We start from the raw sequence: 14,315 nt of genomic DNA, 5'->3' as shown, positions 1-14,315 counted from the left end.
GAAAGGATTGTTCAGTTAGGTATAAACATTAAATACTGGCAACAAGGGGGAAAAATTGGAGCATTTTGTACATTAGACTGGTAGAGAAAATCCCGAGCAACCAGGGTGCTATTGGCAAAAGAATCCTCATCGCTAGTTTGTCTGTTCCTATGCTTCTGTTTTTTCCTAAAACCTCATCGTGGTGAAGTTAGTTTTACGTCAGACGTTAGATATTCAGTTACGCATCAACAGCGGAGATGTTCATTGCCTGTGCCCCGCTTGCTCCCATCACGGTGCGGGGAACTGTTACACCAAAGCTCCGCTGAGTCCGCGGGTTAGGGACCGCCAATAAATTACCATTGCATTGAATGGAGTCTGCTAAAAAATAATAATAATAATAAAATAAATTAAATAAGAAAAAAGAAAAAAGGGAATCAAATAAAAAGAAACAAAAAAGGGATTGTGCATGTATGTTTTATAAAATATTTGTTATTTTTATGTATTTTGAGGGTTAATTAGTTAATGCATTTTTTCAATATCTTCCAGGTCAATCAATCTAAAAATGCCAAACCAAGTTATTATAGTAGTCCAACTCCTCAGGTATCACGCACACCTTTTGGTTTTCCAAATTAACCCTTTGTGGGATTTTTTGGAATTTTTTTCCTTGGAAATCTGTGATTTTTTTTCAATAGCTTCTAAGGTAGATGACCTACCAACTCCAAACTAAAAATCCCACAAAGGGTTAATTTGGAAAACCAAAAGGTGTGCGTGATACCTGAGGAGGAGGACTACTATAATAACTTGGTTTGGAGTTGGTAGGTCATCTGCCTTAGAAGCTATTGAAAACAAATGACAGATTTTTAAGGGAAAAATTCCTAAAAATTTCACAAAGGGTTCATTCGGAAAACCAGAAGGTGTGCGTGATACATGCGGAGTAGGACTACTATAACAACTTGGTTTGGTGTTTTTAGATTAATTGACCTGGAAGATATTTTAAAATGTATTAACTAATTAACCCTCAAAATACATAAAAATAACAAATGTTTCATAAATCCCTTTTTTATTTTTTTATCAATCTCCTTTTTATTTCTTTATATATATATTTTAGCAGACTCCATTCAATGCAATGGTAATTTATTGACGGTCCCTAACCCGCGGACTCAGCGGAGCTTTGGTGTACAGTTCCCCGCACCGTGATCGAGCAAGCGGCGCACAGGCAATGAACATCTCCGCTGTTGACGCGTCACTGAATATCTAACGTCTGACGTGAAACTAACTTCATCACGGTCTAAACCTCTCTGTTCTTGGGAGAGTATAAAATGCCCAAGTACCGACTGTGTTCCAAATTTAATACATTTAATGTGCATCTTAAACTACAGTTGTACAGTTGCCTGTTCATCATCGCTACAGACTCGACTCCCATAGCTGCACAGTCTCAATGACTCACGGTCATACAAACTCTCCTGTGCTGTGGCGTCATAGGAACGGCTGGCGGTGGCCAACTGTGCAGGGGCATTGTGATTGTTGGCCCTGCTTTGATCACCCAGTGCACGGTGTGCCCAAGCATTCGTCTTCTTCTCCCCACACGCGCCCAACATTGTCGGTCTGTGAAACATAAATGGGCGTTTCTTCGCGGCCCGGACACCTTGTTTTTTTGTTTGTTTGTTTGTTTGTTTGTTTTTGTTTTTTTTTTACATCGTATGAACCGTATTGTGTATTACAGGCGGGTAGTAATTACACACAGGTGGGTCAGGACTAAACCAGGTTTAAACCAGGACTAATCTTGGATTTAAGAGAGAGAATGCAGAGCAGTTTGTCCGCAAAGCGCGATCGGGCAATTGCCCCGTTTAACTCCGTGAGGTACGGAGCTGAGCCGATCCTTTCTCCTGCGGTCACCTCCGAGCCCGTCCTGACACTGAGTCCTGTTTCAGTTCTGGTTTAGTCCTGTTTTAGTCCTCGTTCAGTCGTGGATTAGTCCTCCTCTTCAGTCCTGGAATCAGTCCTGGGTTAGTCCTGGTTTAGTCTTGGTTCAGTCTGTGGCGTAGGCAGCGCAAATGTTTGATATAATCTCGGGTTAATGGGCAGGTGTGGTCCCGTAGTTCAGGGGTCTCCAAAAATTAACCGTGCAGGACGCTGCTCTGTTGGGCTCCATTACGAAATAAATGAATCTTCAGTTCGTTACATAAAGAAGGAGGAAAATAACATGACCACAGCAGGAATAAGTTTAAAGCAGGAAGTAAAAAGGGTTGCACCTGTCCAGTCTGAGAAAAGTGTATAAAGTTGACTACTTCGTGGATTTCACCTATCGCAGGTTATTTTTAGAACTTAACCCCACGATAAACGAGGGACACTGTCCTCTCACCTCACAACCTCTGCACATGGCCTCCCACTTGTCCCGACCGGGACGGAAAACGGAGAAGTTCTTGTACAAGTCATTGTTAAATGCGCATTTGTGCTTCGGTATGTTGCAGACTGACCGACTGTTTTGTGTCTCGCTCCTTCTGAGTCACAGACGCTACGAGAGACGCTCAGTTTAATGCCCCCAAAATGAACAGTGCTGAAAACCCGGACATTTGCATCTCTTCAAAAAAAAAAAAAAAAAAAAAAAACCCGGACGCCCAATTTTTAAGGGTTCAGGTGATGATTTCTTGGGATCATGGGATAGTTTCTCGGGATTCTTATTTAATTAATCAACCACAGCCCTTGCAGTGACAGGCCTAAATGTAATATCTACAAAAACTGTAGTAATCAAATAACCTAACATTAAAAGTGAGAGTCACTTGGACATAGCCTGGCTTTGAACATGTCCTAATGTCAGTTGTGTTGTTTTGTGTCAGTGCCTCTGCAGAGTGTGGATGTTCAGGTGGATGTGAAGGACCATGTCGCCACAGTGGTGTCAACGCTGCTCTACAAAAACAAAGAGGAGAAACCCATCGAGGTGGTGTTCGTTTTTCCCATGCCCAGTGAAGCAGCCGTCTGCCATTTCAGTGCTAAAGTTGGAGAGACTCTTATCGTGGCTGAGGTGAAAGAGAAGAAACAGGTACGTCCAAAAGAAATGAAGGTGCATGTGAAACACAACAGGCAAACAGTTCTGACAAGTAATGTATCATGCAGTGCTGTGAACAAAACAGGTTACTGCTTCATCACCAAGAACTTGTAGGTCTTTATGATAGGAACAGCAATGTAGTCATTATTTCTTTTTAACTAATTAAAAATGTGTTATTATTGTAGTTATTATTTTGGTTCTAAATTACTTTAATTAACTAGGCTGACAAAGCCTAGCCACGTGAAACTACTACAGCAGGAGCCAATCTTAGAGAGTCTATGGAGCCAAAAGAAACATGGTTTCCTGACCTTTGCATTCAACATGTAAAGTAACTGTAAAATAATCTAACTCATTTCCAACATTCATTTTCAACACTACCTGTTCCAGGCTCGTGAGGAGTATGATGATGCTCTGAGCTCCGGTCAACAGGCCTTTCTATTGGAGGAGAGCGACCAGAGTCCAGATATATTCTCTATGAGTGTTGGCAGTCTGCCCCCTGGAGAGAGCGCCTCCATCAGGCTGGAGTATGTCACTGAGCTGGATGTGCAGGCCGATGAAGCTCTGAGATTTTGTCTTCCTGCTGTCCTCAACCCTCGATACCAACCTGCAGGTCAGACTGCTCTGAGGCTGGTTCCAAAAACAAAATAAATTTATGATTTACAAACTCTAATGGGAAAGATGAAAACACTGCAAAATAAATGACACCAAAGTTTATCTGAGATTATGAATGTACTTTGAACTGCGCATGCTGGAATTTGGCAAAATCCCTAAATGTTAAGTAAAAAAATTAAGATAAAATTTTTAAATGTTAAAAAACTGCTCAGCATGTCAGCCAGTCAGTCTCAAGACCATTCAAACACATCTAAGAATGTTGAGGAGAAAATTCTGTTTGTCGACTGGACCAAAGTTAGTTTGGTTGAAGATGTTTCACAGCTCATCCAAGCTGCTTCTTCAGTTCTGGTCAGACGCTGGTGGTCACTTCCTTATATCTGTCTGCAGGAAGGAGCTAACGAACTACTCTGAAACTAACACACCTACTTGTTTACAGTTTCTCTTAGTTAGTTAGGTCTATTGACCTGTAATGGAGTGTGGGGTCTAATTAGCATAATAATTCAGGGCCATAATGGGTGCCCCCTCACCTCTGGACCTGACCTGGCTACATCTGTTGTTCTCTTGTTTGTTTTGAATTAGGTTTGAGGATGGAGTTGTAAATAGGAGATAGATGGTGTCTGAAGCCTCCATTTCTGTTTAGAGAAAGATTCTCTTTCTTATCTTCTTAGCAGCTTGGATGAGCTGCAAAACATTTTCAAGCAAACTAACTTTGGTCCAGTCAACAAACTGAATTTTCTCCTCAACATGGATTCTACCTCAACGACTGAGGGATTCTTCACACATCTAAGCATGTTGTTGTAATAGTTGTAATCAAACCTACAAACCCTGTAGCTTAGTCTTCTTCAGACCAGAAATGCAGTTAAGCATGTTTCCAAACTGGTTCAGCCCTGGTGCATGGATGATGATTATAGATCATGTGTTTTTACAGGAACAGAAAGCAGCAGTGTGAAATTGACATCACTCCCATCTTCTCTGGTGCCCTATGATCTGACCTTTTCGGCCCGAGTCGAGTCACCGCGGTCAGTCTCCAGTATAGAGTCCAGCTGCACCATGGACCCGGTGGAGTACCTCAACCAAGATCAAACTAAGGCATCGGTAAACAACGCTGATGTTGTCTATCCACTGTAGAAATGACTACTTCAACAATAGCTCATCTGTGTGATCAAAATATTCATATCCGCTTGTAACAGCAATCTTGTCCTTTTGGTCATTACCCAAAGCACTTGACCATAGGAAACAGAAGATTGTAGATTGACCGGTGAATCAAGAGCTTTGCCTTGGGACTCAGTTCCTTCTTCACCACAACGCTCCGATACAGGGACCACATCAGTGCAGATGCTGCACCAATCCGATCCCCTACAAAGACAAAACAAGCAAATAATATTAGTAATTAATTAGTATGAATGAAATAGGGCAGAACACTAATGATGTAAACACACACACACACAAACACACATATATATCAGGAAAAAGGAACACGAGAAACTAGAAAAATACCAGGGGCTCAAGGAGGAGCTGGAGAAAGCCAGGAAAGTGAAGGCATCAGTGGTGCGTGTGGTGATGGGAGCACTTGGGGCTGTAATATATGTGTGTGTGTGTGTGTATATATGTATATGTATATATATATATATATATATATATATATATATATATATAATTTATTTATATTTATATATCATTTAAACCCTATTAGAGCTACACAAATATTACACTATAAACTGCATTAACCACATTTTGTTTGTCGGTAGGTGAAACTGGCAGCAGGACACAAGTTTGACCGAGACGTGGAGCTGCTCATTTATTACAAAGACAGTCACCAGCCCTCAGCTGTGGTGGAGGCAGGACAGGCCTCAGCCAAACCTGGTGAGCACTCGCTACTCTGTGTGGTCTACTGCCATCTAGGGGTAAAAGAAAGGTTTGCAGTTGAGTCTGACTTGTATTTTTGTTTTATTTATTTTTATTTATTAATTTAAGCATGTGTAGAGCTGTGATGTGAAAGTGTTATGTTCAGTAAATGATAGAACACTGATTCTCCAACAAGTGAATTTTTATCAAAATTTTATAATGGTTCCAGTTGGTCTATGAAATTGTCAAAGTTTATAACACTTATTACAAGTCTGTATGCATAGACTGCTGTAAATTCTAATTCATCAGTTCAATTCACATTTGCAGTATAGACTTTGTGAATTAGTTTAAATTATTGTCTGCTTTAAAATTTGTGTTTTACTCTTTTGAATTCAATCTTTGTTTTCATTTCTCTTGTGGCGTTATTTTTTGTGTTTTAGCCTGTTACCCTTTCTTCACATATTCAGACACTTAGTAATACACCTCATCTACTTTAACTGTGAAACTGTGAGGAAAGCAGTGTTTCAATTTGTGTGTATTCATCACGCACACTTTGACAGTGTGAATTAAAGGTTGTATAGAGGATTTTCCAAGGAACGAGAAATCCAGCGACTGTCCTTTTTCAAATGTTGCGCATGCGTGAAACCACCCCCCCTGCACATGACTTGTAAACAACTAACTACAGTGTTGGTTAGGCAAGGCGGAGAAGTGAGGAGCGGCGGACAGGACGAGAGAGGAGCAGGGAGCAGGAGAGAGGAGAGAGGAGAGGGGAGCGGTGCGCGGAGATTCCGTGCCCGGAGAAGTGAGGAGCAGGGGGAAGAGCGGAACGGGCAGCGGGGACAGGAGCAGGAAAGGGGTGCAGAGAAGGGTGCGCGGAGATTCAGTGTGAATGAACTAGCTACAACACGCAGCAGCAAGCGGACTCTTTCTTTGCCTTGAAAATTACGTTTTCAGACATAGGATATCGCTTTCGTGTCCTGAAAAACGTTTGTCTAGCTCTTGGAAATAAAGTAAGTTTTCATAATAAGCAGAAGTGACCTGTCCAGGAGTAATTTGGCGACCAGTGCGTCAGTCTTTAGACCCTGCGTCTGCTTCAGTTGCGTCATCGCTGGAATGAATCTCCAAGAATCACCTTAGTTTGGCTTCGCTGCTTTTCCCCTTGTCTTCTTCTTTCAGTGACCTCAAAAACGGACTTTCTTTTGCGGCTAACTGCTCCTGGATTCTTGTCTGCCATTGCAACAAACTTTGTGCTAACTGCGAGGAAGATATAGGTAAAAAAAAGCCGCTAAGAACTGTTGCGTTGGTGGAGTAAACAGCGTCTGTGCGTCTTGCGTCTTGCGTCTGTGGACTGCGTGACAGGCGTACGTAAACCACGTAACGGCAGCGCGCAGGCAAGTCAGTTATGCTAGAAACGTAGGGAGTTTGATTGACAGCCTGTCAGCTAACAGATAACGAGGCAATGTCGTTATCTATTGGCAAATGTTTAGCCCCACCACGTCCAGAGTTGATAAATTTTTATTCTCTTTTCTTTGGTCATCATAATTACAAGGCTACTGCACCTCTATAATGCTATCATTGACAATTTGAAACAAAAAAAATCCTCCATACAACCTTTAATGTACAAATATAATAGTAACAGCTGCCTGTTGTTTTCAGGCTCTATAATGGGAGACCCAGCCCTGATGCTGAGCCTGTACCCGGAGTTCCCCAAAGACATTATGTCATCTGTGTCTTCCTCTGGAGAGTTTGTGTTTCTATTGGATCGATCTGGAAGTATGGACTGTTCTATGGGCCACAGAAGAGAGTCAGGGAGTCGGATTGCCAGTGCACGGGTATGCAGTGCGTACATAGGCTGTATACAAGAGCAAACTGTTATAGTTCAGCTTTTCTCTCACTATAGTTTTATGTTCTCAGGACACTCTGCTGCTGCTGCTCAAGAGCTTACCCATGGGCTGCTACTTTAACATCTACAGTTTTGGATCCACTTTTGAACAAATCTTTCTGTAAATTATTTTTAAAAATCACAGTATTGCAATCTCTGCACAAATCCCCGAGACACACATCTAAAGATGGTTTGGCTGTGTCTTTTTTTACAGGGAGAGTGTGGAGTACAGCCAAAAGACAATGGAGGAGGCTCTGAAAAAGGTGGAAAAGATGGAGGCTAACCTGGGAGGAACTGAGATTCTGGCTCCTCTAAAACGCATTTACAGTCAGGGCTGCATCCCCAACCAGCCCAGACAGGTACATTCAGATGATCTGTGTGTCTGTTCAGATTAGCCTGCAGTGGTTCAGGTCTAGTCCAGGTTTAAGGCTGGGTTTATTCCCAATTTGGATGTGGTGTGCATGAATGCAGAGGTAGAGGGCAGATTTGACTTATTTCAGATATATATTTTACATTTGATTGTCCTGGTTTCAGACCAGTTTCGTCCTGATGTACTTCGTGGTTTAGTCCTGGTCTAGTCAAGTATTAAATTCAGATTTAGTGCTATTTAGTCCCAATTTCTTTTTTGTACCAGTGTGAACAAACCCTTTATTTCTTTCAACACATAATACAAAGTTTAAAGTTCCTGTACTTGACTTATTTCTGGGATATTTACTGTCTTTACTTTATTTACTCTGTCACTGCTGCATGAAATGTAAAACTGTCTGAACTGTGCTCTGTAGCTGTTTGTCTTCACTGATGGAGAAGTAGAAAACACCAAAGAAGTCATCAACCTGGTCAAGTCTAATGCAGGCTCTCACAGGTAAAATACAGCATTGACTGAACTTGTGTCCTGTTTATTGTGTGAATCAAACCTCTTTATGTCTCAGGTGTTTTTCTTTTGGGATTGGAGAAGGAGCCAGTTCTGCTCTTATCAAGGGTTTGGCCAAAGAAGGAGGAGGACACGCCCAGTTCATCACTGGAAATGACAGGATGCAACCCAAAGTAACACATCACAATTGTGATTCATAGAGATTGCTGCTTACTCAAGATGTTCACCACCAGTGACTGTGACAGATTTTTAGTATTGTTATTTATTATTGTTGTGTTGCATTATTTTGATGCCAGCTCTGACTAGTGCACACTGTTGATGTGTCTTTTTGCAAGACACTTCATCCATATTTCTTATGTATATGTGTGGTGTGAGTGTTGGTGATCGGGGCCGTAGGTGCAGATTGGTTACCACAGTTCCATCAGGCTGCCCCAGGGCAGCTGTGGCTGTAGAAAAGCTTATCACTAATGAGCACTGGGAGTGAATAAAAAATACACAGTTGTAAAGGGACTATTAGTGTTTGGAAAAGTTCTGTGTATGATTAATATAAAACTACCCTAAAATGGATCAGATAACTTCTATAATCCCTGTGTTCTCTCCAGGTGATCCAGTCTTTGCGCTTCGCCATGCAGCCAGCAGTGGTGGACATCTCTGTGAAATGGGACCTGCCCAAAGGGGTGTCTGCCTCTGTGCTGTCCCCACCTCTCACATCCATTTTCCAGGGACAACGGTCACTGCTGTACGCCCAACTCACTGGACAGGTGCTCACTGTGGGCTGTAGGGGGCAGTACATTTCTGTTTAGAGCAATGGCCAAAAGCTGTGGTGTATTTTAGAGCAAAGAGGGAGCAGAGGGCTGTGTGACTGTCAAGTACAGCCTGGCAGGACGTCCCACTGAGAACAAGCTCAACTTCAGCCTCAAACCAGCGGAGGACACTGGGTGAGTGTGAACACACTGTGTGTCTAAAGGTAATTCAACATGAACAGTTGGCAGTGCTGGAGATGGACTATATAACATATAACACAAGAGAGATTGTTATATGTTCAAACACAGCAAAGCCCATTGTTAAACAGCTTTTAAAACCACGCTGTACATTGTGTAGTTTCATTTAATCAAAACACTACACTATTATTTTAATAACATTTGTGTATCAAGCGCCAACAGAGAATGTCTGACAAACATCTGCTGCCACAGTGAAGAATTGTATCTCAAATTAGGATATGAGAAATTAATTTAAAATTTAAAAAATGTAATTACACTCACATGAATTACATGAACCACCCAAGAATAATAATAAATCCTGTAAACAATTCAACCCAAAACATGCACATTAGACAAAATCCTCCAGCTAGGTGGTCCTGACCAAACCAAGATCTGGAGATGGGTCCCTGACCTCTGCACGGCAGCTGCCCACTACTCCTAACAGGGTGCCACAGCAGCACTGAAGAACTGGTCAAATGTAGAGAATGAACTTCCTCTATGGAGGATAAATAAATTCACCATTAACCTCAGCACTTGTCTGTTTAATGTAGTTTTCTGTTTCCTGTTTATGTGCAGACTCACAGTGCACAGGCTGGCAGCACGCTCTCTCATTCGATCTCTGGAGCAGGAGCAAGAGGGCGCTAGAGGACAGAAAGACGACGCTGTGAAGAAGAAAATCATTGATCTGAGCGTCCAATCAGGAGTCAGCAGCTCCTTCACTGCCTTCATCGCCGTGAACAAAACCAGCGGAGAAGCCATTCAAGGCCCTCTGCTGAGAAGAGATGTCCCTTTACCAAGCAAGTCCCAAAACTAAGCAACATTTTCCTCACTGAAAAAAACTATATATTAACATGAACATGATGCCAGTGCATGTAACCCGGCAATACTCAATACTCAAAACTGTAACTGTAAAGACAGACAAACATCAACTCTGATTTGCAATGATTACAATCTCGAAAAAGTATTTATTTTAGTTTCAGCTGTCCTGTACATAATCCTGTATTAATCTCTCCCACAGTGTCCAGAGTCATGTTCCTCAAAAAGAAGTTTTCCATGGGAGTGATGGTTTGTAAGTACAATCCAATACTGACAATGAAGTAATGTAATGTAAGCGGTACATGTATATGGGCTGTCCACTGAAACATGCTCAACAGTACAGGTGCAGTCAGTTCAAATTAGCGGTTTAAAAAAAGTAAAAATAAAAAAATAAGTATCTGAATATGAAGAAAGGTTTTTATAAGGTAATATTCTGTTGTTTCCTCCACAGGTAGTGTACCTCCTGGAACTTTTGATGGTAAGTGATTTTGCGACTTTTAGTTTGTTATAACATAATGATGTGCAAATCAAGCCGCTATCTAAGAAAATGTCTTTTTAGCTCCTTCTTAACATTTTATTTTGTTTGTCTTTTTGTAACGGGTGTTATTTCTGAAGGGCACCTGTCTGTCAAAGCCACATCAGTCAAAAAATGTGTTAAATAAACCTGAGCTGAAAGATGAGATCATATTTACACTGACATTGGAGGAGGGGTGATGTAGGTGGAGAAGAGAGGCAAGATGTTCATGGTGGCATGTACCCCACAAACACAATGAGGGCTGAAGGCTTTTTGTTATTATAATTAGCTCTGTTTTTTGTTTCTTCTTTAGTTCTGGGATCTATTTTTCTCACAGCTCCACCAAGTATGTATGTGCAAGAAGTAATACAGTCTGGCCCATCGACAGAAATCTGGGGCCCTGGGGCAAGACACCTCACATGTCCCCTCTTTAATATAAATGAATAGGAAGAGGGTAAAATTCTGGACCCCTAAGACCCTGGGGCCCAGAACAACAGACCTCTTTGTCCCCCCCTTGATTCCCCTGGGTGCAGTAGTTGAGAAAAGACGTCTTGCCGATCTACATGGGAGTCCACAAAAAAAACAACTACTTGAACAGAAAAATACCAGGAAACTGCATTCATATGACAATGCAGATTAAACTCATGACAATGAGTCACTTCCAAATTTTCAACTAAACCTCTTCTCCTTTTTGCTGTTGTCCCATAAATACTTGAAATCTACATAAAATAATGTTTTTCCAAATTTGTTTCTGGGTTTGGTTTAGTTTCATGTGCTGTGTGTGCAAATGTGAACGCACCCAAAGTGTCCAAACTGTCCTCTTTTGTGTTTTGCAGGGGCTTTAAATACGTGTGATGATGTGGAGATGAATGAGGATGAGTCTTCAGAAGATGATCTTGGGTTTGACTTGCCTCCCTCACCCAAAGTGCAGCGGGACCCTCTGCTGCAGGTGGTGTCCCTGCAGAAGGCTTCAGGCTGCTGGGAGTTAGAACCAGCTCTGGCCCAAGCCCTGAGCAAGACCAGCCAAGACCTGGAGAGCAAACTGCCTGCAATGGTGAGTATGGAGGTCAAGATTCATTTCCATGTAATCTATTCCTCAAAATAATTCAATTAATGTTCAATTTATTTTTATTTTATTTTACTGTTTCATTCAGGGTTAAGTGATGCGGGGAGGTACTGGTGTCATTTTCACACATTAATTTTAGAAAATCAGAAAATAATTATTCATAGAAAGTGTAATCATGTATATGTTATGCTTCATAAATATTTCATTAAAAAATATAGGTAACACTTAAAGTGTCTTGATAAAGCATGAACAAAGACTTAATTCACAATGGACAAATAGTTAATAGTTCCAACTTGGTCACGACTTAATTATTACCCTGACCCTATCTTCTAACCCCTTAAGTATTTACTAAGCCTGAATCATTCTTAATCAACTATTTGCTCATTATTTAAGACATTGTTTATGCTTTATTTCGGCCAATTAAGATGTAGTTATTATAAAATGATACCAAAATATAATACAACTGGTGCTCTTTTTCACTCTACTGAACAGTTTTCTACAGAAAAAATTCCTCTTTTTGCTTTGTGTCGCTTATTTAGGTAAAGAAAGAAGTGTGGGCCACCATTTTGGCTCTGGTCTGGCTTCATGGTCTGAAAGCTGATGCTAAGGACGAGTGGGAGCTGTTGGTCATGAAGGCTGTGACATGGCTGCGCTCACAGAACGGTAATTTCTCAATAAATTCAATTACAATTAATAACCATGTGTCTGTTTATTTTGACCAGCATGACCACTTGTCACTAATGCTGTAGGATTTGGTGAGATACATTGGGACTTGCCTCCTTTTAATATCCATGGGTTTCAGATTTCAGATGAGCTTTGGGTCACTGATTGAAATCTCTACTATCATGGTGGTGACAATGTTGAATCTATTATGTGGTTCAAAACACTCTGGAATGAATCCTTATTAGAAAACCAAACTGAAATCTAATTGCAATGATAGTAATTTTTTTTCTAAAATTGTGCAGCCTTTCTGTACATAAATAATACATTATTTAATGAACTAAATGTTTATCATTGAGTTTCTGTCTGTTTTTCTCTAGCTCAAGGCCTGAGTGAGTGTGTGGAAGCTGCCAATGCTCTTCTGGGGTGCACTGTTCAGAAAGATGCACTGGGACTCTAGATCTACTTTGTTTATTAAACTGCTCATTTAAAGGAAAATGCAAAATTGAGGTGTTCTGCAAATGTGCCTTAAATAAAGTACAATGTGTCTTTACATCATTAATACAAGTGTTAGCCATGTTCCTGCCATGTTACCATGTTGTGATAGGGTATTTTTTTTTTCTTTGCACATGTTTCTTTTGTATGCTCCAATAAATGAATTAATAAAAGTCTCTAAAATGTTGTCTACTTTTTCAAACCTACAACTGTCACATAAAAAGCAAACAGGTCTTCAAAAATATAAGGCCTATATGTTCCCATCAAAACCTCAGTTTAAAAAAAATGGGGTGAAGTTTATTGGAAGTTAGGTAAAATGGGAAGACCAACACTAGACCTGTTTCAGAATGTGTCTGACCCCCGAAGAGCAAATCAGGAAGATAGGAAATAAAATCTGACCAAAACTAGGAAAAACAAGGTCAGCACATGTTTATTATGGCTTCATTGTCCATCAGTGGACTTCACCTTAGAGCATCTGCGTGAGCACGACTCTGACTGACCGTAATCACCGGTATAAAGACGCATTTCAAACGTGTCCGGTTTAGTTTCACTTTCTATTTACTTGACTTTACGGTAACACGGATCCGTCCCAGACTCGTGAGATCGGGCTCTGATTTCATGAAGCCTGCAGTAAACCGTCAGAGCAGCTGTATTTCTGTCAGAGGTGGGACCATAACGTAGTGTTTTCTTGTATTGTTCTTCATGTTTTAATCCTCAACCGCTCTCGCTATTTTATCCAAACTATCTATTTACTACTCACATTTTATTTTTGTAGCCTTTTTAATGTTAGTCCAAAACAAAACAGCACTGAAAGACTGGAAGCCGCCAATGCTCTGCTGGGGTGCACTGTTCAGAAAGATGCACTGGGACTCTAGATCTATTTTGTTTATTAAACTGCTTATTGAAAGGAAAATTCAAAATGGAGGTGTTCTGCAAATGTGCCTTCAATAAAGTATAATGTGTCATTACATCTTTGCACATGTTTCTTTTATATGCTCCCATAAATGAATTAATAAATGCCTCGAAAATGTTGTCTACTTTTTCAAACCTACAACTGTCATAAAAAAAGTAAACAGGTCTTCAAAAATAGCAGGCCTATATGTTTCCATCAAAACCTCAGTTGTGACCTCAGTGATGACATAATAGCGTGAGCGGTTGGGTATTAAAAACACGAAGAGCATTAAGAAACTGGGCACGGTTATGGTCCTACCTCTGACAGAAATACAGCTGCTCTGTTGGTTTACTGTAAGCTAGATGAAATCAGAGCCCGATCTCACGAGTCTGAGGCAGATCCGTGTTCCCGTAAAGTGATGTCACAGAAAGTGAAACTAAACCGGTGCGTAAACTGCGTCTTCACACCGGTGATTACAGTCAGAGTCCACAGATAGCCCATGAGTCTATAATAGCATTTGCCGACTTTGTTATCTAGTTTAGTTCCGATTTATTTTCCTATCTGACACTTATCACACTCTAAACAGCGCTTACACAGTTATTTCATGCAGGAACCTCCAAAATAACCTTGCAACCGACTCCACTGCAGAACAGCAAT

The 14,315-nt window shown here is 40.9% G+C and overlaps 1 protein-coding gene across 1 annotated transcript in view; it reads left to right on the top strand.

Moving 5' to 3' along the window:
* Window positions 1-12,953, top strand: part of LOC110154573 (von Willebrand factor A domain-containing protein 5A-like) — a 23,384-nt gene extending 10,431 nt beyond the window's left edge. Inside the window, exons 5-19 of the mRNA XM_055166967.1 lie at window positions 4,566-4,732; window positions 5,386-5,500; window positions 7,139-7,314; window positions 7,397-7,485; window positions 7,579-7,723; window positions 8,147-8,226; window positions 8,294-8,408; window positions 8,838-8,996; window positions 9,070-9,173; window positions 9,792-10,012; window positions 10,234-10,284; window positions 10,483-10,509; window positions 11,382-11,599; window positions 12,151-12,274; window positions 12,652-12,953. Of these exons, the coding sequence (XP_055022942.1) occupies window positions 4,566-4,732; window positions 5,386-5,500; window positions 7,139-7,314; window positions 7,397-7,485; window positions 7,579-7,723; window positions 8,147-8,226; window positions 8,294-8,408; window positions 8,838-8,996; window positions 9,070-9,173; window positions 9,792-10,012; window positions 10,234-10,284; window positions 10,483-10,509; window positions 11,382-11,599; window positions 12,151-12,274; window positions 12,652-12,731 (1,871 nt within the window). The 3' untranslated portion in view covers window positions 12,732-12,953. The remainder of the gene's footprint in view (window positions 1-4,565; window positions 4,733-5,385; window positions 5,501-7,138; window positions 7,315-7,396; window positions 7,486-7,578; window positions 7,724-8,146; window positions 8,227-8,293; window positions 8,409-8,837; window positions 8,997-9,069; window positions 9,174-9,791; window positions 10,013-10,233; window positions 10,285-10,482; window positions 10,510-11,381; window positions 11,600-12,150; window positions 12,275-12,651) is intronic.
* Window positions 12,954-14,315: the final 1,362 nt, after the last annotated feature.

This window comes from Boleophthalmus pectinirostris, unplaced genomic scaffold, assembly GCF_026225935.1.
Source record: "Boleophthalmus pectinirostris isolate CB_2022bp ecotype Guang Dong unplaced genomic scaffold, ASM2622593v1 HiC_scaffold_9, whole genome shotgun sequence".
In the NCBI taxonomy this organism is placed as follows: domain Eukaryota; kingdom Metazoa; phylum Chordata; class Actinopteri; order Gobiiformes; family Gobiidae; genus Boleophthalmus; species Boleophthalmus pectinirostris.
Note: the sequence above shows the minus strand (reverse complement) of the source record. Positions and strands in the feature narration are given on the sequence as shown.